Source organism: Opisthocomus hoazin, chromosome 5, assembly GCF_030867145.1.
Source record: "Opisthocomus hoazin isolate bOpiHoa1 chromosome 5, bOpiHoa1.hap1, whole genome shotgun sequence".
In the NCBI taxonomy this organism is placed as follows: Eukaryota; Metazoa; Chordata; class Aves; order Opisthocomiformes; family Opisthocomidae; genus Opisthocomus; species Opisthocomus hoazin.
Genome location: NC_134418.1, coordinates 83,358,504 through 83,384,370, shown reverse-complemented (window position 1 = coordinate 83,384,370; position 25,867 = coordinate 83,358,504). Strand labels below are relative to the sequence as shown.

The 25,867-nt window shown below is 46.6% G+C and overlaps 1 protein-coding gene across 3 annotated transcripts in view; it reads right to left on the bottom strand.

The window, feature by feature from the left end:
• Positions 1–10,846: 10,846 nt before the first annotated feature.
• The window catches only part of DLC1 (DLC1 Rho GTPase activating protein), a 235,745-nt gene continuing 220,724 nt past the window's right edge, over positions 10,847–25,867 (bottom strand). For all 3 annotated transcript variants that reach the window (XM_009940573.2, XM_075421924.1, XM_075421925.1), the window contains 10 exons: positions 23,281–24,707; positions 21,999–22,175; positions 19,949–20,108; positions 19,509–19,707; positions 16,900–17,113; positions 16,401–16,515; positions 14,824–15,045; positions 13,535–13,752; positions 13,179–13,352; positions 10,847–12,652 (listed from right to left, as the gene is read on the bottom strand). In XM_009940573.2, the coding sequence (XP_009938875.2) occupies positions 12,532–12,652; positions 13,179–13,352; positions 13,535–13,752; positions 14,824–15,045; positions 16,401–16,515; positions 16,900–17,113; positions 19,509–19,707; positions 19,949–20,108; positions 21,999–22,175; positions 23,281–24,707 (3,027 nt within the window). In that variant the 3' untranslated portion in view covers positions 10,847–12,531. The remainder of the gene's footprint in view (positions 12,653–13,178; positions 13,353–13,534; positions 13,753–14,823; positions 15,046–16,400; positions 16,516–16,899; positions 17,114–19,508; positions 19,708–19,948; positions 20,109–21,998; positions 22,176–23,280; positions 24,708–25,867) is intronic.

The following is a 25,867-nucleotide window of genomic DNA, read 5'->3' as shown; positions in this document are numbered from 1 at the left end:
GCGGGCCTCTGCGGAGCGGTGCAAGTAAATCTGTTTCCCCCAGAGGTCTTCAGGGCGGCCGCTTTCTCCTGCCGGGATGCTGAAGTGGAAGCGCTTGCTGGCTGGTTTTCCCCGTCCTCGTACAGCGCAGCTTTCCAATAGCTGCCTTCCCGTCAGATGCCGAGCAGCTGGAAACCCGTCACGTGCCGCTCACTGTAGGGAATATTGGCGGCTGGACAGAATCACCGATCCTCAATTACTCTCTCTGTGCAGGCTGTGATCTGCCTGGAGCCATAATCGGATATAAAAAAGGCTCTGAAGCAAATCTATAGACCAAGCTCTGTATCTATGTCAAGCCCTGGCAGTGGGGAAGGCGTGCCAGCACAAGTTATTAATGCCACCATATTTTTATCATGTGAATATGACTGTAGTTAGCGATGGTCGGGGTTTCTGGGCACGGCACTGCAGCCACACAAGCGAGGAGTTATTTCAGCCAGCCGGCTGCATTTGGCAGTGAATTCCATGCTTGAAATCCTGCAGGAAAAGGAGCTCACTATACGTGAGGAGAAGGAGAAAGAAGAACCTTTTCTCAGGTTTTTTTTTTTGGCACAACTGTACTGATTCAGAGGCCGTAATTCCCCGAGGAAGCCGCGTCTCTGCTATAAATACCCTCTGAGCTAGCTCAGCAGGTTTACCTGGACTGGGATTAATTTATGGCTGATGTATTTGACTCTCGCAGCGGGCATATTTCTTCTTCTCTGCGGAGCACTGATGAGGAAAAATGACCAAGGGAGAGTCTGGGATATCTTTCAATGAACAGCTTCCTCCATCACTATTCTGTAGCGAATATTCTGTATTTTCTCTCCTGGCGAGCCTCCCAGCTGTCCCAGTGCTCACAGCCAGAGGACAGCCGGCCCCGCGAGGCAAAGAGGTTGTCCGCCGGGAGAGCAGAATCTGAAATAACAGCTAATAATGTTCCTCTGTCATTGTGTGGTTTTAAATAATAAATCTTTCTAGAAGTTAAATCTAAGTAAAGCTAAAGCCATTCCTGCTACCCATGCCATTACAAAGTGGAAGGAGGGACCTGGTAGTGGCAGATCTGCTGTTTGCTGGAGCCAGCATCTGCCCAGCTTGCAGATAGGTTTCCTCCATCACAAGAGAACAGGGAAGTGGGGCAAAACGTGGAACCGGGGTGTGTAGATGTCAGCCCGGTTAAAGAAAGTTAGAAAAATTGCTGTGAGCCAGGCTCTGGGAGGAAACAAGTTAAACTTCATCTAAGGTTGGTTTTTGCAGTGTTTCCCCGGAGGAGAGCTGCTGGTGCTGGACGCCCTCTCCCATGTTCTCCCCCTCATTTTAAAGGCAACAGACTTGAATCCCAAGATGCTGCGGCATTAGAACATGCACAGAAAAGCCTTACAGTAGCTGTTGAAAAAGCCTGGTGGGGCATCGGTATTGACACTGATCTTCACAAGGTCACTGCTTGGCCTTGAGGGAGCGATAGGACGAGAGACAATGGCCTCAAGTTGTGCCAGGGGAGGTTTAGACTGGATATTAGGAAAAATCTCTTTACCTGAAAGAGCGGTGAGGCATTGGAACAGGCTGCCCAGGGAGGTGGTGGAGTCCCCACCCCTGGAGGGGTTCAAAAACCACGTAGATGTGGCACTTCAGGACGTGGTTTAGCAGATGTGGTGGTGTTGGTTTGGCAGTTGGACTTAATGACCTTAGAGGTCTTTTCCAACCTTAACGATTCTGTGATTTTTGGTGCTTTTGTGAAACAAAGTGTGCATCTTTAAATCACATTCAGTAGGCTGGGAGAATAATCGAGGTACAGAAAGAAAACAGTGCTTTAGATCGGTAAGACCTAGGGAGCAGCACCCTAGGAAACACTTCCTTACAAAGAGCATCTCGTAAGCTGTTCTCTGTTTCACGGCTCGAAAAAACTGCAAGCTATATTTTTTTTTTTATCCCAGTTTATGACCTCCCTGGAGCATGATAACGGGTATAAAACATTAATCTGATTTGTTTAAAACTATTAATCCGATTTTTTTTTTGTTTAACGGTACAAATCTGGCCACGAGTGATAACAAAAACTTACAGCATCCTATCTCTCGAAGGAGATAGCCCAACGCGACGCCATTCATCACGGCGATAGGTAGCTCCTCAGGCACGAACGCGCACGTAGCGCAGCCCGTGCGTGACGACGACCAGATCCAGCTCTGTTTTCTGTCTGCTCCATCGGCAGGGAGCTACGAGCAAGGGCAAAGCGACGCTCTTGACAGACCCTTCGCAAACGGTTGGGTTGCTCTCCTCCGGCAGATTTGAAGCAAAGCTCTCACGGTCAGCCCAGCATTTTGTTTGAAATGGGGTTTCTCGTCTTTCGGTCGGGGTAAAGGTGGTGGCTGACCAGGAGCAGAGGGTCCTGCAGCAGCCCCGGGGCTGTGTGGGTGATGCTTGTGCCGGGTCCTGTCCTGACGGCAACGCTGGGTCTTCGTCAGCCGGGGCTGGCTTCAGGGTCAGTACCCACTTTACGGTAAACACCCACCTGGGGTCCCAGCAAGCTGGGCCTACTATGAATGGACCTTACCAGAGGAATGTGGAAATATTTCAAAAATCATCCTCCCAATCTTTTAAATTACTGTATTTTCTTTTTTTTTTTTGCAGTTTATCTAAGCATTCCTGAAACCAGGTTTATCAGCTCTGCTGTGTCAAAACTTGCTCTTGTGCTGAGCACGCAGCGTTGAGGTTGTGTTTTGAATATTCTGGTTGCAGCTCTACTTCCAAGGTCCTTTATGTTCCAGCTCCCCGTCACAAAGCGGGGTTAATAGCGCATCTGCTTCATCTCTTGTCTATCAAAATAATTTGATTTAGAAACCCTTTGGAGTTCTGCATAGGCAAGAAGCGGCTCAAAGGCAAACGTGTTCTCAGCTTGGCCTCTAGGTACTTTTGTTTCAGCTTCTTGCAAAACTTGCACTTTCAATTTACGATTACTGAAGCACAAAAATCATATTTGTGTGATTTTTTTTTTTTTTTTCCCTTGACATTCTGGGCAAGACCAACTAGGGAAACCGAGGCACCGAGGGCACAAGGCCCCTGAGGGAAACCAGCCTGAAGGGCAGGCTCAGCCCGGGCTTCGTTCCCGATTACCCCAAAGGTTTGGGGATTATTTGCTCATCTCCGAGGCTGGGGCAAAACCTGGCAGGGCACAGGGGATGGGGTGAGGGGGGAACCAAGTCCCGCAGAACCTGGGAACCACTCTTACCTCCACTACTACTTCTGGGACCGGTTCCTGTAGAATTAGGCAGAAGACAAGGGCAGAGCGAGCGTGTTTGTTTAGAGACACAACGTTGGCCTTTATTTCCCTCTCTCTTTTCTAAGGGCCGTGACGGGCACTTCCTTCCGAGTTCATTTGCGCGGCTGCCTGAAAGGGATACGGCTAAATAGGGGTCAGCGCGACTGCGGGGCGGTTGGCTTGTTTAACAACATGGGAAGAAAACAGGGGCTGTGAAGAATACTCCCCTCCCCTCTGTGCCCCGGGGAACATTCTTTATAAAACTTGGCAGCAGCTCTTTCATCAGAAAGCAGCAAACCACCGCACAGAGCAGCTGGGCCCTGAGACCGCTTCAGCAGTTTAATAAGGGAGGAAGAGGAGGCACACAGGAAAGAAGATTAAAAAAAAAAAAAAAAAAAAGTTGTATAGAGCCTCATAGAAAATTCCTTAAATCAGTAAGATACAGTAAAATATAGGTAGCGGTTTTCAAGGAATTAAAAAAGAAAAGCACGTTGGGCTGGCCTTTGCCCGTGGAGCGTTACAAACCGGAGCGCAGTCCGCACCGTGTCGTGTCCCAGATCGCGCTGCTGAACGATTTCAACGAACGCGCTCGCTCTGACAGCGGCCACTGCCAGGCTCTTCAGAAAAACAGCTCGAGAAGCTGCCCCCGGGCTCTTTGAAAAATGCATCCAGAGGAGAGCCCAAGCGGCCGGTACAGAAATTGAAGCGTGAGAAAAATAACAGGGACTTCTCTAAACATATTTTTCTCCATCTCTGAAGACTGGTAGCGAATCCTGGATGTTAATGAGACCTGGAAAATAATCGCTTCTGCAACAGAGCTGGCGGTGCCAGAGATCAGTTGGTTTTGCCTTCTTTCCTCAGACAACTTGGTGCAATTTTGACTCGGTGCTGCTGGGCTCTGTTTCCAGCAGTAAGCTGGGGTTATGGCTCTAGCCAAGCCTCCAACTTCGGCCACTTCAGACTCCCCAGGGCCTGCCAGTTGCTTAGGTTTTTATCAAAAACACGCCTAACAGTCTGTTAGCCGTGACCGGCAGCTAAAACCTATGTGCTGGGCGGTGGTGGGGCCTCTGAGCTCCATCACGGCTCTTGACGGGCGGTTGACTCCCTCATCCATCTTGCCTCACCCGGTAGGACGCTCGGGGCATCGCCTTTCCTCCTTCCCCAGCCCAGTAAGTCCGAGGAATTGAGCCCAGTTCGATAACTGTTCTGCCTGATCTTGTCTGCAACTGACGCCACAAGGCGAGGGCTTTACCTAGAAGTTTATATCCTATTTTCACAGCATCACAGACTGGTCGGGTTTGGAAGGGACCTCTGTGGGTCACCCAGTCCAACCCCCTGCCAAAGCAGGGTCACCCAGAGCAGGCTACACAGCACCGCATCCAGGTGGGTCTGGAATATCTCCAGAGAAGGAGACTGCACAGCCTCCCTGGGCAGCCTGTGCTAGGGCTCCGTCACCCTCAGAGGGAAGTTCTTCCTCATGTTCAGCTGGAACTTCCTCTGCTTCAGTTTGTGCCCGTTGCCCCTTGTCCTGTCGCTGGGCACCACTGGAAAGAGTCTGGTCCCGTCCTCCTGACACCCAGCCTGCAGATATTTAGAGGCATTTCTAAGGTCCCCTCTCAGCCTTCTCTTCTCCAGGCTGAACAAGCCCAGCTCCCTCAGCCTCTCTTCGTAGGAGAGATGCTCCAGTCCCCTCATCATCCTCGTAGCCCTCCGCTGGACTCTCTCCAGTATATATTTTTATATACATTTATTCTTGTCAGAGGCTGGAAAGGGGAAGGAAGCAAATGGGAATGTATATACATATATCTATTATACGTATTATATTATTATATTATATTATTAATATATTATTATTTATGCTATATATATTTTATATATATATATTTAGACTATGATTCAGGCATTAGAGAGAAAACCTCTACTTTTCTACTTGCTCGAGATCATTCTTAAAAGGCCTCTGAATGCAACTTCATGCCTTTTCAGGGGCCTCCAAAGCCGAACTGGGGAGCTTGCGGACTCGCGCCGCGTGGCGTCCGTGCTGCTGAGCGCGCCGTTGCGCTCCTGGGCTGCACGGGTGGTCATCGCCCCTTCTACGTGTGGTTCGTTTCCACTCTAACTGAACACCTGCCCGGCGTTGTTAGGGCTGTTACGTGTTTCTATGGTGCAGGTACCGCTTGGCGCGATGAGGAGCGTGGCACAGCGGTAGGACGCCCTCGGGAGGAAATAGTCGCTGTTCGGTCTCCTCTCCGCGGCGTCTGCTTCTCCCCTCGCTGGGAGCGGGACACCTCGCCCTTGCTGAGGGTTTGCAGGGGGCAGCACCGGAATTTGGCGGTGTCGGTATTCTGTGTGTGCTTCTCCCAGTCTTAAACGACCGAGTGTAATGTCTACGTAGAGTGAGGTGCTGCTTTCCCAACACGTTACATTAATGGGCCTCGCTTTCTTTTTAAGAAGGTCTACCAAGGCTTTCAAAGCTGGTTTTCTACGATTCGCAAAGCAATTTCCCTTGTTACCTGCTGGTGAATGAAATTGTTCATGAGTAGTAAAGTTTTACCCTTGTAAATGGTAAAATTTACCATATAGACTTTCACTCGAGTACTGATTTTCATGTAGTTCTAGCTTTGTAAGTGTGTCATAGAGGTGAGATATTCAAACTCAGTTTGGATTATTACTTGTATTATCATCGCTGAATGCTTTACTACTTGTTGTAACTTCTATTGTTGTATTACTTGTAATTACTTAGGGCTACGAGGATGATGAGGGGACTGGAGCATCTCTCCTACGAGGAGAGGCTGAGTGAGCTGGGCTTGTTCAGCCTGGAGAAGAGAAGGCTGAGAGGGGACCTTATCAATGCCCATAAATATCTGCAGGGTGGGTGTCAGGAGGACGGGGCCAGACTCTTTTCAGTGGTGCCCAGCGACAGGACAAGGAGCAACGGGCACAAACTGAAGCAGAGGAAGTTCCAGCTGAACACGAGGAAGAACTTCTTCCCTCTGAGGGTGACGGAGCCCTGGCCCAGGCTGCCCAGGGAGGCTGTGGAGTCTCCTTCTCTGGAGATATTCCAGACCCGCCTGGACGCGGTGCTGTGCAGCCTGCTCTGGGTGACTCTGCTTGGGCAGGGGGTTGGGCTGGGTGACCCACAGAGGTCCCTGCCAACCCCGACCATCCTGTGATTCTGTATGCTTTAGAAGCCCTAGTTGATAAATGATGTAGGTGGCAAAGGCTTCAGTAAGAATTGTGTCCTGTGGGCAGCGGTAGTAAGGACTGTACGTTTGAGAAACGCTGAGGGCAAATATTGCAAAATTCCCTAAGCCCTTTTGCACGCTCCAGCAACCCAAACCCCAGCGTTCCTGTAGGCAGTGCAAAGCCCCACGTGTGCTCTTCAGACGTTCTGCTGCCGTGCTTCGCTCGTGTGGAGAGATGAAAACAGTACAGACTGCTGGAGACTAAATGAGCGAGTTAGAGCAAATATTTTGGTATCTTTGTGGTCCTTTTCAAATGTTTAAATGGAGTACTTAAAATACGCTCTATTGTACAACTTTCCCCAGTGGTAGGGGTGAAAAATAGGAACTTTGCTAACCATGCCCCCGGTGTTTCTATAAACTTGAATTATAGCCTAGCTGAAGATTGCGTGTTTAACCAGCTCCCAACAATGCCGTGACCGAAATTTGTTTTCTTTTAACCAAAATTTATTTTCTTTTAACTGTTTTTCAAGCAAAGGAGAATTCTTACCTCACGACCCATTTGTTTTGAATAGATATTTCAGATTGCTGTGTCACTAAACATGTCGGAAGCGTTTGGCCAACTGGGTCCCCCTCTTGCTTTTAGAAGAACCCTTCCTCTACTACCCACACCTTGCTCCCCGTCTTAGTCGGGGCTGTGTTATGAACATGATCTACTTCTGCTACTAGCTGGCTTGTTTAAAAAAATGACAGTTCTCCGAAGTGACACTCAAGTGATTTAATCGAGGCCACTCCTTCTGTAACTTCCCATTTAATTTGCTAACAGTCTTCCAACGTCTCTAATAAATGAGGCACAAGCCCACTCAAACCAGAGCCATCTCAGTTTATGTTTATGACCAGATTATGTCTTTATGCTCAAAGCACGCTGATCTCATCATAGCATGGAAAATGCTGTTTAATTTTGCTCCCTGGAACACATCCATAACTGCACTGGCACTTTTAACACCCTACCTTTGGAATATTTGATTTTTTGGAAGAGTCATGTTCTTTCATTTCCTGAGAATTCTCTTCCTAAGGGGCTTTTCCATTTTCAGTGTTATAGAATGTTAAGAAACGCCTCCGTGGGTCAGGAGCACGTGCTGTTCGGACCCACCACATCACCCTTTTACTATTTCGGCCAATAGAGTGACTACTAGAAGACCGGTACCTGGAGAAGCATACAAAACATGCTCGCTGTAGGGCCTGCTCTTCTCCTTCTAGTAACGAAATTTGAGCCTGTGGAATAACGGATTTGATTCCCGCTATGACAGGGAACTCGTGCTTCTCAGTTACAGAGCTTTCTGGGTTTTGAGTAAATGTTAGAAAAGCAAAAGACTCTCCCAGTCGTCAGGGAAGCTCCCCATGCCAATCTTCACGCTTTTGGCCCACAGCGTGGAGGCACTGCATCTTCTCACTTAAATGAACGTCAGCTTCTACAAAATACAAGCAAAGTGCACTCCACAACCCCCAATGTAATGCTTAAAGAAAGCTTTGCTCATTAGCAACTGCCAAAATAATTGAGTTACCTAATCATAACTCTATTTTTGACACCATAGTGTTTCCTAGTCGACAAGGCAGTGCCACCTGGCCCTGCCAGATCAAAACTGGTGGCCTGTAAGTCCTGTAGTCACGTCGAATAACAGAGAGGGCCTTTGGAAGTCTTCGTGATGCTGCATGGACGCTAGCGCAGGACTGATTCCAGGCTTTCAGCCTACACAGTTTGTAATGACTTACACTCTCGCTGCTTCTCAGGGAGAGACTGTCCCACACCCTCAAAGACCTCTTGCTGGGTGGAAAATGCCTTTTCCTTTCCTTCTGCCTCAGATTTTCCATTAACGAATTTTTATCCCGACTTCTACACCCACTCAGCTAGTTTGAACTCTTCTTCTGTGTTTTTATGACCTGCCAGCGCTTGTAGACATTTGCCGCCTCCCCCTTGTCTAGTGGCCAGATTATGTGCACTGACTCTGTCCGCATAAACGTACCCCTTCAGTGCCTTAATCTCTTTTGAGGGAATTTTTTTTCTTCTTTGAATTCTTTCCCATCCTTCCGTCCTCTTTACCCTCCCTGCACTCGGCTTGGAAGTTCATTTCTCGCTAGCATTCCGGACGCCTCAGGCCAGATAGGAAAGTGCAGCAGGATGGTGTGGAGGGGAGGGGGGGGCGAGCAAGCCTCACGTGTCGGGGACAGCGCTCAACGCCAACCACGCGTGGATGCAAAAGTTGTGTATTACCAGCAGTAGTAAGAAACGTGCTTCACCTTCACCTCTGGTGCTATGCTAGTCATCATTTTAGACACTGATAACTTTCCTCACTAGAGAAATAAAACGGCTCTGGGTCAACAGATGAGAAGTGGCCAAAAAGTAATTTTCCCGAAATGTTTAGTATTTCCTTGTAGAATGGATGCAGTCAGCGGCTGTAATGACACAAGGAAAGGAATTAGCATTTTGTCCTTGTAAACTCCAGGCACTGCTCTATTAAAACAGTATCTTCATTCCTCATGACTGCAGGACGTTGCTTCCAGCACGTAGAAGATCCGTGTATGACATTTAATTTTCATATGTCTTAAGTGGCAATATCTACCTTCTGTCTTGTAGCCCAAGTCACTAGGTCCTGCTCTCTTCAAGCTCTCGCACCAGACTGCAGAGGTACTGGTTTGCATGGGTTCAGTCTCCCTTTCCCAGACTGTCCGTGTGTGTTAGTGCCTTCTGGCCTCAAAGAGGAAGGCTGCTGATTATTTACAGCTTCATAAATATCTACTTGCGGAGTGCATTGCTTGAGGAAGGATGGTAAAATGTGACTTTTCCCTTTTGAACTTGTTAGAAAGCAGCGCAGCCTGCGCTCCTCTGCGGCAGCTGCTGCTTCCAGCAGGACAGCGTCCGAGCAAGAGCCGGCGCTCCAGGAGTGACACCTGGCAAGAAACACGCACATGGAAACCTGGATTCTATGGTCCAGCTACAACATGGGCACCTGCAGGTGAAGGTGCCAAGAAAACAACCGTTCAGGAGCCGGAGGCTATTTAGAAGAGTCAAAATTAACTCACGTTTTAGACATACTTAGGAAAATGCTGATCTGAAAGTAACCTAAGAGCACTTTAAACCAAATGCAGCGCCAGTCCTTGAAGCGCTCGAGGAGCCTGTCGTGAATTAGTGTGCTTAAAAACACAAACAAAACCATCATTACAGAGAAAAATAAATCGGCTCGAACTCTGCTTGTTCCAGAACTGTGAACAAACCTGGTTTTTTGTTTTTTTTTAAATTGTGCAGTTGTTTTTTGTTTTTAGTATTGACTTGAGAAAAGGTCCTCTGAGAGCCAACCCAATGACAGTCCCTTGTCAGAAAGGTTCTCCAGAAGACTCTTCACTGGGTGAGAACGAGTACCACGGCAGCAAGAGCTTCGGTTTTGCCCGACGTGAAGCGGCATCCCTCGCTGCTCCCTGGGGACCACAGCGGGACGCAAGGGTCATCAGGACTCGGGGATGCTCTGGTGGAGGAAGAACATGGCGACGCTGGTACGTGAAAGGCCAGCAGGCCTCCTCCCAGCTACTGTCAGACAAGCCTCACAAACCTAAATCCTCTTTCGGATGCCCAAATTATATTTCTGTTGGCTAAGACTTTAAAAACTCTTTTTTTTAAAGTTGCTTGAATTAACAGCTGTCTTTGGCTTCGTTTTTCACCTGCGTCAGTTGTTTGTCTGTCCTCCTGGCCTTCTCTTTGGCTTCATTTCGCTGCCGCCTGTGCTTTAGCTTTCCCCCATTACTTTCACACTTGCCTTTATTAAAGAGAACCTATGACTCCACAACTTGCCATGCCCTCCTTCTCCAGGAGGGAAAGCAGTGAATTATTTTTCAGCATTGCCTATCAAGCAGGAGTTGGCTTTCCTCCCTGCTAAATTAAAGAGCCCCTTTCCACAAGACAGCAGCAAACCAGAGGTTTCTTCTTACTTGTAAGTGTACAAAGCTACTGACCAGGGAGTATTTCTGTCCGGCTGTCTGCCACCATGAAGGCTTGTCCTCCAAAAATTTTGAAATTGTTTTTGGTACCTGCCTTTAACAATGCTAAAAATATTGGCCTGGGAGAGGGCAGGGGTGGCGATGCAGTTGGTAGCAGTATGTAAAGAATCGGTGGTAAGAAAAATGCCTCTTCCTCTGGGCACAAGAGTGGAAGGAAGAATGCAGATTAAAATAAAAATCGCTATGCTTCTCCAATTTTAAACATTTAATAGTGCACTTATTGAGTATATTCTGTACAGACTTCTATAGCAAGTTAAACATTTTCCTTTCTCTCACGTAGATCATAGTCAGGGAAAGCACATTTACAATAGAAAACATACTTGAGGTACAAAAACCCAAAAAGCGTATCTGAGGTATAAATACAGGTATATTTTAAATAATCTTTATCATGCTTTATCTATGTTTGACAGTACACTGTGGGCAAGTATACATGTTTACAATAGAATGGTATGTACAACATACAATTTTACAAATTCAAAACTGTTTGATGTAGAAGAATATACAAGGTTTTCCTACTCATGAGGAACATCGGTACTGGAAGTACTACATTATTTGCCATAATAAAAAAAATCTTCATCAAAAAGCTTAAAATAATACTGACAACGGTAACAAAGTCTCAGTCAAAATTCCACCTTGCAACTCATTCATACCCTAGCCACAAAATACGTTTATCACTTAATACTGCATCTTGAAAGCAAATCTTTACCTTTACAGTAAAACCTACAGAAAGACCCCTTTCCGGAGGAGCGCAAGACTTCCTACAGTTCACACAAGTTGATTCTGGAGGAGGGGGGAGTATCCCAAAGGGTTTAAAATGCAAGACAAAACCCCACCCTCCTCTCTGCCCCCCAGATGTAACCCTGCAAATTGCTCACGTCCAGGTTCTGTCGGTGTTAACGTGCAGCTTTTAGGGGAATAGGCAAAGCAGGGAGAGGAAGGGAGGGAGCTCGTGCGACCCTTCCCAGCCCCCTCACCCCACCCACTGCCGCAGGAGTCCTGCGACCCCCCAGCACCACAGCTCCAGTGCTGACTTCTTCCTCTTGAGCCGTCAGAATACAGTAAAATATATAAAAGCTCATTAAAACACTTCTAGGTAATGTGGGTAGGAGTAAAAGCAACGAACATCTTTTGTAAAATGAACAGTTGACATCACTGGCTCTCTTCACCGTTGCACAGACATTTAATTTCTAAGCTGCTACGTTGCTTAAAAGTGTATTTACTTAAAATTGCTATGGAATTGCTCACCGCTCCTAAAAGATCACCTGGATGAGGAGTGGACAATGATCAGAGCAAGCCTCTTGTAACATCTGCTTCGGGTTTTTCAGAAGGTTAGAGCTGAGGAGAAGGCAGAGCTGGCCCACGGGAAGGACGGCTACTCCTGGTCCGCAGGGGAGTCCCAGTCTAGGTTGAACTGCATCCAGCACAACAAAATCCATTCCGGCTGCCTATCAGTGTACCAGACACATCTCGGGTTCGACTTCTGCTAGCCTTTCAACCATTAACACACTCATTCACACTTCAATCTCTGTGCAAACCTTTCTCCGCTTATCTCAGTGAGAACACATTGAAGAGTACCAACTATTCCAGTGGATACACCAGTCCCTCAACGCGCTACAAATAAAATGACATGGGTATGTACATAAAGCTAAGCATTTCACATGGGAATGATGAGCCTTCACCATATTTCATAATATACTTTGCATTTAAAGAATTTTGCTTCTCAGAAGCAATTCAAACCATCTAATAGTACAATACTTTTTTTTTAATTTTTTTGTTTTTTCGCACAGTCCTCCTATGTATTCCAGTCGAGGCCTACACTATAGACCTTACACAGACAGGAAGCAGCTTTAAAGTGTATGGTATGGCCACAGTCCTCTAGCAACGCTCACAGTCAAGTTCTCGCGCTGTCACCCCTCCATGACACGACATGACTTGCAGATGGTGCACTAGTCCGGTCCGCAGCGGACGAGCCTCCGTTTTGGGTACAGTTTACGTTGCTGAGGTGTGGAGCGCATGGCTGTTCCTCTTCAGTAGTCACCTGGATTTTATCTCCTTGCTCTCAAGACTCTGATGACTGAAAGAGTCTCGTATCTTAACGACTTCAGATGCACACAAGTGTCCGAAAGACTTGGTGTACCAGTCTGGCATGTGGCCCCTGAGGAGTGGAGAAAAAGTAACGATGAAGCAGGTACCAGTAACTTTGCATGCATTTGCTTGGTCAGAATCAAATACAGATCTGGCTGGTTAAATGCCCGACTAGGAAACCTCCTTATTACTCCTCATTGCTCTGAGCTGAGCCTTACTAATACACAGACTTGCTCAAAACCAAGCCTGCCACTGTGAGGAAAAGTTACGAGAAGTTTTGTGAGGACTTGGTCCTCTTTACTAACTTAATATTAAAACTAACTTGCCCTTGCATCCATATACATCTGTCAGAGGATATACCAATAGCTATGGTGGAGCACATACTGGAGGCTTCTAATGCAACAAGCCACACCTGCTGTTAGATGTGCACTGAAGCCAATTTTCCCTGACATCTCGGAGACCTGTGTGCACACCTTTGAGAAGTATGTACGACTGGCCAAGCTAAAGCCTGTTCAACCCTCTAAATTTTGCGCTGACTACACAGAAACTATACAAGAACAGTTAGCCCCACAGAAGGACAAAGCGGAAATTCGTACCTTAAATCAATTCTGCACATGTAGGTAAGTTTAGATTTTCCTGACCCGCAGGGCTCAATCAGATACCTAGACAGGAGCACATTGACTCTAACGCCTGCCACCGGAGCACGGTCATGGTCCACTGAGGTTGCCAGAAGCACACAGGCTCCTTTGGGGAAGTTTGTCCTCCATGTTCTAAGAAAAACAAGAAAAAAAAAGAAAAGTCTTATCTTTGACAAACAGTAATTCAAACATCTAACAAGACTTCAAATTATGCACAAACAGGTATTTACCTATATAACTCACATCATACAGAAACTGTAGGCAAGGTTGCCGCATGTGTAGGACATAAACGTCATCGCATATAAAAGTCTTACCTCAAGACTACAAAGTCCCTGGCTGGGTGAGGTGCCATGCTGTTCTGGACATACTGGTATATATCTGTCTGGCTATCCAAAGGTTCGATTACTTTTGAGTCGATAAGATCTTCATCCCAAAGATGCTGCTCTTTAAGTAAACGATTTAAAACATCCTCTGGCATCGCTGGGATTTCAATGGTAGTTTTCCATAACCGGAGTGGTGGACCTTCGCATACCTGGGGAAAATCAGTACAGAGTCCTCAGTTTTCCTCTTCCTTACACTTTCTTGTCCTTTCTATTTTATTTACTACATACAGCAAATTAAATACACACACATATATGTATATATATTGTACTAAGCTTGTGAGGTTGTTTAGTCTGGAGGAGAGGAGGCTGAGGGGGGACCTTATTGCTCTCTACAACTGCATGAAAGGAGAGTGTAGTGAGCTGGGTGTTGGTCTCTTCTCCCAAGTAACTAGCGATAGGACAAGGGGAAATGGCCTCAAGCTGTGTCAAGGGAGTTCAGATTGGATATTAGGAAAAATTTCTTTACTAAAAGAGTGGTCAGGCATTGGAACAGGCTGCCCAGGGAGGTGGTGCAGTCCCTGTCCCTGGAGGTGTTCAACAAATGTGTAGATGTGGCACTTCAGGACATGGTTTAGCAGGCATGGTGGTGATGGGTTGACAGTTGGACATGATGATCTTCGAGGTCTTTTCCAACCTTAATGATTCTTCAATTCTATAAACTCAGACTAAGGTTGTTTTCGTAACAGCCAAAGGCATCCGCACGCCGACTCCGAAATTATTTTAAAGTTACATTTATCTTCTCCAGTATGGGCCACTATTAAATCGCGATGCTACAGAAAAATACCCTAATTTTCCAAGTTTATTTTTTAAATATCTTAAATCTCATTGAAACACTTCTCCCTGTGCTAGCTTTGAGCTGTGCAGGATTAGAGCCAAGAAACTTCTCCCCTACTGCCTACATAGTGACAGCACTTGGAGACTTCACTCAGCCTGCCATGGCTTCGCACGTGCGAGCGAAGGCGTGTAAATGCAACACAGCGAACGTTCCCGGGCTGGATAAGCAGAAGAACACGAATCAGTGCACGTTAGGTGACTACTGCTCAAAGACATGCTTAGATGGTGTGCAGCTATGTCAGAAGATTAGGGTTGTTCTTCTTATATCTGTCTGCAAAGCACAGGTGTGCACCGAACCTTCTGTAATAGCCCATGTCAAAAGCTTACTTGTATTAGATAAGATGAGCTAAAAGCCAGAGCTGTGGCATGAGCGACAGGGTGCGTACCTTCTTGTAGGCCAGTTCTGCTTGCTCCGAGGTGGAGCAGCTGACCCAGCCTTTAAACTTCTCCTTCATCTCTTTGAGCAAGTCATCCACGCAGTCCTGAAGGTAACAGTGGTAGTCGGAGGGCTCGGCTGAGCTGCTGCCACCCCGGAGCTCCTCCAGGCTGAGGGGACGCAGATCTTGCTCCGTGTATGAGTTCCGGCCCCTGCTCATTTCTTCGGGTATCTGAGGGGCGACAAGGGTGAAATCATCCTCTTGCATCCCTCTCCCCAAATCACAGTTACGTCTAGCAGCTCGACAGAAAGACATGTACACTAGTTTTGCAAGTGGTGGGATGTATATGTGTCAGGTCAAGTGCCCGATGTGAAGAAATACCAAAATCAAGTTTGTGACTTTGATTTCACTGAAATCAGCCTCTCAGGAGTGTGCTGAAGCATGTCCAAAGAAGAGCAAAGAGGCTGGGGAAGGGTCTAGAGAACAAGTCCTGCGAGGAGTGGCTGAGGGAGCTGGGCTTGTTCAGTCTGGAGGAGGCTGAGGAGTGGCCTTATCGCTCTCTACAACTACCTGAAAGGAGGTTGCAGTAAGACGGGTGTCAGTCTCTTCTCCCAAGTTTCTAGCGATAGGACAAGGGGAAATGGCCTCAAGCTGTGTCAAGGGAGTTCAGATTGGATATTAGGAAAAACGTCTTTACAGAAAGAGTGGTCAGGCATTGGACCAGGCTGCCCAGGGAGCTGGTGGAGTCCCCATCCCTGGAGGGGTTCAAAAAACGTGTAGATGTGGCACTTCAGGACTTGGTTTAGCAGGCATGGGGGTGTTGGGTTGATGGTTGGACTTAACGATCTTAGAGGTCTTTAACAACCTTAATGATTCTATGATTTATGGTCTGGCTTATTTTTTTCTGTGGAGTATCCTTCTTTGCTATGCAACTCAGATCCATTCCCACAGCACAGTTTATCCTGCAGACTGAAGGAAGGGAGGATCGGTTGTCAGACGCAAGAAAAGAGTCAGGCAGGTCTTCAGTTGAGGAGTCTTAAAAGATTCGATGACAGAGAGGAAAACCAGGACTCAAGACTTGTCTGGTTCTCCATCATGGGCCCTAAAGGGAGCACGCTTTAGTTCCTACAGACACTTCAACCTATGGTTTGACAGTGGCATGTTTGGGGACACTTTTGTGGCCTAGCCTTCTTAACTCTTGGGAATTTCAGTACAAAATAAGCACTGAAATTCCTGGAAATAGCTTCTTGCTTTGTAATTAGAGCTGAAGTTCACAGACACTCACGGCTGCGCAATGAGAACTTGGAAATATATTTCAAATGTAGCCTGGACGTAACAAAAACGTCCCAAACTCCACAACTGCCTCATGACTTTTGAGCACCAGTGCCAACAAAACAACTCTCTTTTCTTCTGGCACTACTTCTAATTTAGGTATGCACCCAGATCAGGATGCAAAGTTTTTTAAAAAGCTATTTAGCATGTACTAGACTTCATTAAAATAGACATTCCCAGCTTCCCATTATGCAACAGATCTAAGCCACGTTGGCCAATACTCCACCCATCCGTTTTGCAAATAGGTGTTTTACCTGAAAGAGCTTCTTGCATTCAGCAATCATATGAGCCAGCCCTTGGGTTGCAGCCAGATTCTCATTTAGGTCTTTCTGATCGGGTTTTCCCAGGCTTGGTTTTCTTTGCATCACCCTTCACAGGGGAAAAGAGCAAAAATCCAGTTATTTAATGCAGAGCAAGTGAGATGCTTGATAAGAAAACAGTAGGATTCCCCAATCTGCTGGTGATTTAGAGCAGTGCTGCCCGGGACCAAACCTTCGTACGGTGTTACTGACCTCTCTCGCTACTCTCTAAACTTTTAATTTGGAATCCCCCCCTCCCTGTTTCTTCCTTCTTATGAACTTGCTCATATTTTAACAAATCTCTAACAAAAGTATCCCATAACCGTTCTACACCTGGTGCCCTCTGAGGCATCCAAGGTGATCCCAACTGGTAGGGTCAATGCTAGACCGTGCCCATTGCACGTCGCCATGGTACGGGACCAGCAGCCACGAGCCCTGCTCCCCAGAGACGTACCTTGGGGAAGAATTCTCTCTTTTGAGCGTGTTTAAGTGGAAGAGGGAAGGAGCTAAGCAGACGGCCAGGTTTGTTGGTGTCATCTGGTTTTCCTTCACTGCAGCTGTGACATCACTCAGGAAATAGAGAAGAATCTGGAGGACCTCCCTGTTCTCATCGGGTAAAAGCATAATGGCAGCCTTGATAGCCTGGAGACGCTGATCCTTTGGCACATCTGCATAATAATAGTAATTCTCTCATCAGCCCACTGATTTTCCACACACACAGCATAAATACATCCCAAAGAAAACTCCAGCTTCAAATATTTGACTCGAGTTCGAAGTGATTTCCTTCAGGATGCATACCATTCGTAGGAAACATGAAGGGATTTTTTTTTTAACCCGCTAGTTTAACTACCCTCAGCTATTTCCTGCCTCGCAAGAAATGCAAGCAAGAAGAAGTTGTGCCTAGGCCAGAGTTAATTTTAGATTTAATTTCAACAGCTACATGCTCCCGCGGATGCACTAAAATGACAGAAGCCTGGAGTCAGGCAGTGAACCAAGCGAACACAGTCCAGCCAATTTACAAATTCTTTGTCTTTCAAAGAAATTCAAAACGTGAATGCATTTTAGAATAGGTGAATTAATTAAATAAATTGGCCAGCGAACCTTTTCAACCATGATGTCATAGAATATCCAGAAAGCGCTTTACCAAACACAGAGGGTTGGCTTTATTGAGCAGATCATTCAAAGTCATGCGGTGGAAAAAGAAAGTCAACGCTGTGAAGCCCCATACCATTAAACAGCTCCTTGGTTACTAACAACAAACAGCCACTGGAAAAATCTGACGTGTGTCTTTACACAAGGTCCTCTCCTCCAAACTTGAAGGGAACAAAAAAAATGAAATAACCCAGACCAGATCTGCTTCTTGTAACGGGATTTCCAACAAGCCACCTCTGAAGACAACATCAGAGCCTGAGTCCCGGAGCGTTCATACCGTCATTAGCACCACACCACCCTCGCTGCGGGTCTCGTAACACACGTGGTGCTAACCAGATATTTCACTGGTATTCACTGAGGGCTTCAGCAACTTCATAAGGCTAACAGGTGAATTTAGAAAGCAATTTTAAGCACAAATCCAGTGTTTTCCACACTCTCCCCTCAATCAGCTCAAAGCGCATTTAAGCCACATGCGGACGACTCGTGTGCAGCCTGGTCCGTAACACCAAAGAAAAGGGAAATTTTTTCCTTTGCAGGGAAGCAAAATTTACAGCTGCTTTAAGGCTCTTTGCTTTACACAGAGATCATACTTCCCGACCACCTCTGGGGATTTCTCAGACCTACCATCTGCGAAAGGAAAGCAAAGGAACAAATGCTTCTGCAATGCTCTGTCAAACTGTTTCTGGCACTAAACCCACACAGAGTTCCTGTTTAACATGCACGGACGCGGAGAGTCTGATTAACTTTCTCCATAAACCTTCCTGGGAATCCAAACACACACCAAAAAAAATGCGTGCACTGAAATAACAGTATGTATGTTTTTATTTTCAACCATCACCTCCACCTACAGGGCTCTGAAGGCAGCTCCTGCAACCTTTTTGTAACCACCATCGTAAGGAAGGCACAAAATACAGCGAGGGCTCAAAGAAGGTGTTTCTGCAGCAAGTTCTGTTGTAGCTGTGCTACCACGGGAAGAACGGACGGGCAGAGAGCTGGGGTGGTGTCAGGGTGAGAAACCACAGGATCAGCAAGGTGCCCGTAGCGCAGTTTGGATCCATATGAGTATTTCAAAAAGCTCTGGAGTTCTGGTCACCAAACATTAATTCATCTTTGGCCATTTTATGAAGTGAGAGTATCCCAATGAAACAATGTGGAATAAAACTATCGAAAGGCAACGTGTTGTTTGGAAAGATCCAGCACAAAGTTACCAGCTATACAGAACTCAATTTATCTAGCTCATAAAAGAGAATGTCTCCCTTGCTGCAGTTGGACCTGTCATCTCAGAAAGATTAGTTATTTATTTTCATGTGCACTGATAAACTCCATTTTTTACGCAATTTATTCTGAGCACTTTCTGTTTACGGTACCTATCAGTAAAGTAGCTACAAGTCAGTAACAGGAAAGTTTTCAACTTAAAGGTTGTTTTCAACAGCAGTGGTAAAGGACAGAAGAATATGAATCATAAGAAAACAGAAACTTTTTGGCAGCCTTGCTCTTACAAAAAAATTCTCGGTAATTTAGTGGCTTTCAGTCCCCTCGAAAGCTCTAAACTCTGTTCATGTAGTGTTTGCACGGTTCCTCTATCTAGCCACATCACACATGGCTTACTTTCAAACCGTAGTATGGAGTCTGCTCAAAGAAGAGAGGAAACTTTATAGCAAGTGATGGAGGATTTATGTTCGTTCCCGAACTACAGAGAAAAGTGAAATGAAAAGAACTTGGACTATCAATCATTACATAACTAGAATATCAAGAACCCATTCCAGGCAGCCTGAACTACCACAGCTGCTAGGGAAAGGTAAAGGCCGACACATGCAACACGTGTGGTGCCCAGAGCAGCACTATTAGAAAGTTCCACCCTTGCGACACAAATGACCATTTGCCATCTGCCGTAGGAATCTCACCACTTACATTGGTATATCTGTAGGAAGGTCTCAGAGAGTTTGTTGGTCATGAGAGGCTCAGGGAGATCACGGAAGAATTGCTTTAACATGTCGGCTACGTCATAAGCAGACTGGCCTTCGTAGTTGACGCTGTCTGTTGAATTCTCATTCATTTGACGCAAAGCCTGAATTCTTGATTTGACTCCAGATTTCCTAAATAGTCCAACCTAAATATATATGGAAAGATAAATATATTTACAATGAGTCCAGCATATTTGAAATGTAAGCATGCTCTTTAGCTTCTTATGTACGGGTTCTAACTTCATACAAAGCTTTCCTTGCACTAATTATCTATTTTGTCCTGTTTTGAGTCTATTATTTCAGCCTGACCCAGGAACAATAAAAATCAATGGAAGGCTGGGTTTTGGGTGCTGCATGTGCGTGGGATGAGAGCAGAGCAAAACCCACCTGATCCAGGCAGTGGTTGCGGAGGTACCGCATGGCTTGCTGAATGCTCTGTGGAAGAGGCTGCCCCGTGCGCTGGACATTGACTTGCAGCGGTACTCCAAACACGTTTCGGTCTTTATAATCCGGCACCTTTATCCTCTTCATAAATTTCGGTACTGCCCTGTTTAAGCAGAGGGCATGACAAAATTCAGCCTCTGTTGACCATTTATCTTATGTATTTCCAGTAATTCAGAGAGTCAGTGAAAATAAGTGAAACAGTAATACGAAAAGTAGTGACAGTATAAATCATCTAACCCATTCAGGGCTGGGAACGGGGAGAGGACAGAAAGCAGAGTTTCTCTAAGAGAAAGGCCTGACATTTGGAGCAGTATACTGCCCGTAAGTATTAACGTGGTGCTACTCCATCAATATTAGCAGGACAAAAGCTACAGGGTAAAACTGCAGGGGCCAGATGGAATTGCAAAACAGTCAAAATAAATCTCGTGGTCAGTGACCCCTTCTAACACTGCTTCTTTAGGTTTCGGGGAAGATGGGCATACGAACAATGAGCTTTTGTATGTCAACTACTTGTTCTACAAAGTCCTCAAACTGGGTCCACCACCCACCAGTGTGCATAACAGCAGGAAACTGATGTAATACATTTGAGTTTGTCAGCTAAGAACTTCAGCTTTATAAACAACCCCTTTGAGGGACTCCCCTCCCCTTGTCAGCCAGTGACTGTTGTTGCCCCCACCTCCCACTCCAGTCTCAATGAGGGGCCTTTCCATCTGCTTATGACTCCAAGGAAAAAGTTACTAAGTACAAAAGAATGATTTACCCCCAGGTCCCCAAGAGTACTGGTTTCATAAAGGGAAAGAAAAAAAGCCATTAAAATGTGAAAAATATTGAGATCATTTTCCTAAATGGGGAGAAAAGCCAACGTCCAGTGCAACAACTAACAGGACACAGCAGCAGTGGAAAACAGGGAGACCTATTCAACATTTCAATATACAGTACAGCTATACAAACAGTGCATTAGATTTACAGCTGACTAATCTGTTGCATAGTAAAACAGAACCAATTTGTATTGCCATATAGTTAAGTTTAGGACATTATTGATATATGTACGAATAATACTTGCTTTGTCAAAAAACATGCCAATGGAATGTGAAAAAACACATTGCGATCTCCACCGAGAATCTGAAGCATGCAGGGATAACTGGTCAATACTTATTTCTGTCTTTCAGAACAAACAACTTCTGTATTTAGAAAGGCTGCCATAATAACAGCCTTTGAACAGGAGGTACTTTGATGCTGAAGCTAAATACTCTCTGTGACTCCTGGGGAAGGGAGGAGGCTGGCCTGTGGTAGGGAGAAGAAAAATTTTACTGCGTCTTTTGCATCCTGAAGGTTACACATGCTGCACTGCAGATACAATAAAAAAAGAGCTTTTTATTTCGTTCTTCTGACAAAAAGCATTCAACTGGGTTACAAACACCTGGCCACAGGAGAAACTGCTGCCTACAAAAAACCCCATGCTTCTCCCAACCTTTCTTCCCCCTCCGCTCTATCTTTTCTGCAAGTTAACTGGATTTATAGTGCTTTAAAGAGGGGAGATAGACTTTGGCTAACGAGATGCCAGAACTAAAGGAAATTTACATTATTTAATTACATAATTATACAGAGAAACTAATGCAAATATTTAAGAATAACTGAAGAAAAGCAAGCCTGTTAAGACCTGCTGAGGTTTGTGCCACTGCTCGCCAACTGCCTCAAAAAACAGCCAGTCCTTCTTTTGCCACGGGTAGTGGACATCTTCGTGCTCAGCGAGCCGGCCTGTACTTCATCGCTTTTGCTCCGTCACATGCCCCCTATACACGTACTTCTCAAGCCTAATGAGATTACACTTACGTAAAGGGTTAGTGATTTTAGCCCCGTCTTAGGAAACCACAAATCACCGTCAGCACAGGCTGGAGGAAGAAGTGCAAATAAGGAAAAAGAGGGATGGAGGGATTCATTGCGTCTTGCCAAAAGTCGCTCGTAGGGCCTACGCGTGGCACTGTGCCCTTACCAGCTGAAACCGTGCTTGTTGGAAGGCGTGTACTTCTCCAGGAGAGCAGTCAGCTTCAGGAGGGAGTACTTCTGCAGCAGGTTCATCTGCGCCACGGACTGGCAGTTGATCTGCAGCGATGCCGAGCTGAGGCTGGGCCGGTGGGAGCTCTGGAAGCTGTGCCACCGCAGCCTGTGCCTGCGGAGAAGACAGGGGACAGAGCAAGGACCGGTCACTGAAACGTCTCCGCAAGACACGTGCAGGAGGCACCCAGACACTGCCTTCGGAGGTCTCAGGGGCATCAGTCGGCAGCATCTCTGCCTCGCACGAGCGGGCACTTCAGATGGGAATGTGCACCCTGAGCTGACCCACGGCTCTGTGTTCACTACATGCTCCCACCCTGCCAGACGTCCTCCGAGGGCTCCAACACCCTTTTTCAGAAGCCCTTTCGGTATTAAGGCAGCAAGAATCAAAAAAACTCCATTAAATAAAAACGGCACAAATTTTTCAGACACATCGAATGGGAACTGAGCACTTCTAAGGGTCCCATGAAGTTTATATAAGCAGCTGTAGGTGACTAAGGGACAGCAGAAACCAGGCCCTAAGTGATTTGCACCAGTTTTAAAGGAAAGCTGGAAACAAAGCTAGAAAGAATTCAACTCCTTGCTCTGCTCACACTACAAAATGCAGTCATCCATCCCATGGTAAAACTCCCAGCAGAAACTGGGAGGCCATTGGAACTCCCCCAGTCCCCCCAGTGTGCTACAGCGATCAAGAGAAAGCAAACAAACCTCATTTTCCCTGCAGATTTAATGTCCTAGCATGCTATTAAGAAACAGCCTGCTACTGAAAAGTGCAATTTTTTGAAACGGTCTAGAAGTCAAGGCTTTTACTACACGCTGACACAAACCAGCCCATGCTTATGCTGGTTCTCCCAGCCAGGTTAAAAAGTCAATAATCCTATTCGAGGTCCCCCTCCCTCCCACACACCACTTCAGTTTGAAGAATTAGCATCCCCCAAAACTGCCTTAACGCTGCTCCTCGCGCTGACTTGCTGAGCGGGCTGTTCTTCAGCAACACCTCAAGCTGAACAGACAGACATAGGGCTACGAAGGGTGGGAACTGCTTGTCTCAAAGCCTCACACAGATGTTTCCCTTGCCCATAATTGTTCTGGGAAGCGATGCTGGAATTGCCACAACTTCTCTTGCACCTCAACTGAGCGTGGTGCAGCTAATCCAGAGGCACCCAGCTCGGTGGGGACCTCTCCAGGGGCACCCCAAGCCCTAGCGGTCATAACCTTACCTGCTGGACCGCGTCAGCGATGCGCCCACCCCGGAGTCCCTCCTGTCCTGCATCCCCCCGGGCTCTTCCATCTCGTTCAGCGAATTCCCTGTGCTGTCAAGGTCACTCGGCGTTGTTCGATCGTTATCGACATCGAGGTGGATCTGCTTTGGAGAGGAAGGACACGGGGAGATGGAGTCGAGTGCCGAGTCGGAGTCCCCTTCATCCGAGAACTTCTCTGACCACTGGTTTACTATTCTCTGCATCCCTTTGACGTGGTACAGGATGTCATCTAGTTCTGGGAATATGTCTTCGTTTTCGAGGTCGGCCAGGTCGCTCGTACTGGAATACAGGATTGAGCCCGGCACGTTGTCGTAAATACTCAGGCGGCTGCTCACTGAGCTGGAGGAGTTGCGCCTTTTCCCCATGCCGAGCTCTTTGGAGCTGTCGCCGCTGTTCTCCCTCCGGAGGGTTAGATGGCCATGTCCATGGAAACTCCCCGTCCTCCAGTTCACAGAGGCATTGCTTTCCGTCGGGGAGAAGTTGCCGTTGGAGAGTGCTTTGGGAAAAGTGCCGGGCTTATGATCTTCGGGGATAAAGAACACCGTGTCTTCTGCAAAGCTTTCCCGGTTCTTGAAGTTCTGCTCCATCACATCACTGAACGTTGACTGGTTGAAGGGGTCAAAGCCTTCCAGGTACATGCCCACCCTTTTGTTGTACGCACTGAGGCTGCGTGTTCGTGTGACGGGACTGGGGGTGCTGACGGCACTGCTCGTCTCTGACTGGCTGCTGCTGCTGCTGGTCTGGGTGGAATTGGAGACGCTCCTCTTTCGTACCATGGGGAGGCTGATGTGGTTGCCGTTGAGGGCAGAAATCTCCACGCAGTTAAGCTGTTTCAGTTTGTCTTCATCCATGCCCTCCTGCAGGATGGGCCCACTAATAATAAGGCCAAGCTTTGAAGGAGCTTTGCTCTTGCCATGGTGAGAACTCTTGATTTTCAGGCTCTCCATTCTCTTGAGCAGGCTCTTTGTTTTGGACTTGGCGTTCTTCTCGTTGGCTTTCGTGTTGAAGCTGAAGCTACTCAGCTCCCTGGGTGAGGGCAGGCTGCTGAAAGAGTCATCATTTGCTACGAAATTGCTCGACGAGCAAACGCTCACGACGGAGTTTGTCCTGGTGGTCGAGGCCTCGCTCTGCAGGGTTGGCTGGTGGCTGCTGGTGCTGCTGATGCTCAGAATGGAAGCCACGTCCTGGCGTTCGCTGAGGTCCGTCAGCACGCTCTCACGGCTTGCTGCGTTTGTAAGGTGAGGAGCCTCCGGGGACGGGGTATTCAAGTCCGGTTTTGGAGGGAACACATCAAACTCTTCAAGCCTCGACCACCTCTTGCTGTCCCTCTGAAAAGTCCATTTGCCACTTATTGCACAAGGTTCATCTTCATCAGAATCTTCGCTCTGCAAGGAAGAAGAACCCTGAAAGTACTGCTCCCAAACTGCCCAAACTGCAAAGGTGGCTGCATTTAAATACAATGCCCACTAAACTGCTCTAAGCATGACCTTGTTCTCAGCGAATTTAAAGTGAAAACAATCTTTTACTTCAGGGAGAGGCAGATTAGGCCATAAAGCCCATCACAGGAAAAGATAACGTGGGACAGGCAATAGATTTTAACAGTTTTTAAATACAAAAGATGTACGCTTCGTAAAAAGAAACAAACAATACAATCTGCTTTAAATTGCTCTTTTCTAAAACCCTAGTATCCATAGACTTTTAATTAATTGGTCACAGTGGATAGCCCTCCAGATCAATGGAAATTCCTGGCATGCATAAAATTTTAAACTGGAGTCAGTCAGGGGTTGGGGGGTCCCTCTGGACTCTCTCCAGAGTTACACTCTGTTGATAGCGGCTGTGTGTTTATACTCCTCTTTGCAATCACGAGATGTTTCTCATGCGCTCTGAATTGTAGCGGCTTCATTCCTCAGAAATTCGGGAAGTCTGAAGGGTCTCCTGGCTGTGACTAATGAGACAGCAAAAGATGCCTCCAGGCTCTTACCTGGTCCACTCTTCCTCCCACAGGCTAGCAGCTAACATTTTAAGAATGTCCTGTGAAGTTTCTACTTCAGCCTCGCTCCAGGCAAACTTTAACGCTCACTGATAGCGAGCAGCAAGAGCTCACTGACAGCACAGCACGTAAGTAAATTGTAAATAACCATCTCCACTGGTGATGTTTGATGTATGAGTAACGCCTGAGGGCACATTTACACTACATCACTTACACCTACCATCTCTTTGTCTAAATACTGAAAGGGAATGATCCTGGGACTGACATATTTGGTCTTCCAAATACCTGGAAGATTTCCTGCTGGAAGAATAAAACCAATGCAGGCATTTTAATACGACACCATGGGACCACCAAATAACCTTTGGTGGTCAGAGTAGGAAGCACTAATTGCCACCCAGCTCCATGAGTTTCACTTCCTTTGTTTAGAATGCTTTAATTTAAAAACAAACACATATGCATGCCCCAAACTGTAACTATTTGTGTGCCAGGAATACAGACAATTATTCTCTGAAAAACAAGTAAATTATTCATATTTCAGGTATTCTATTTACGCAT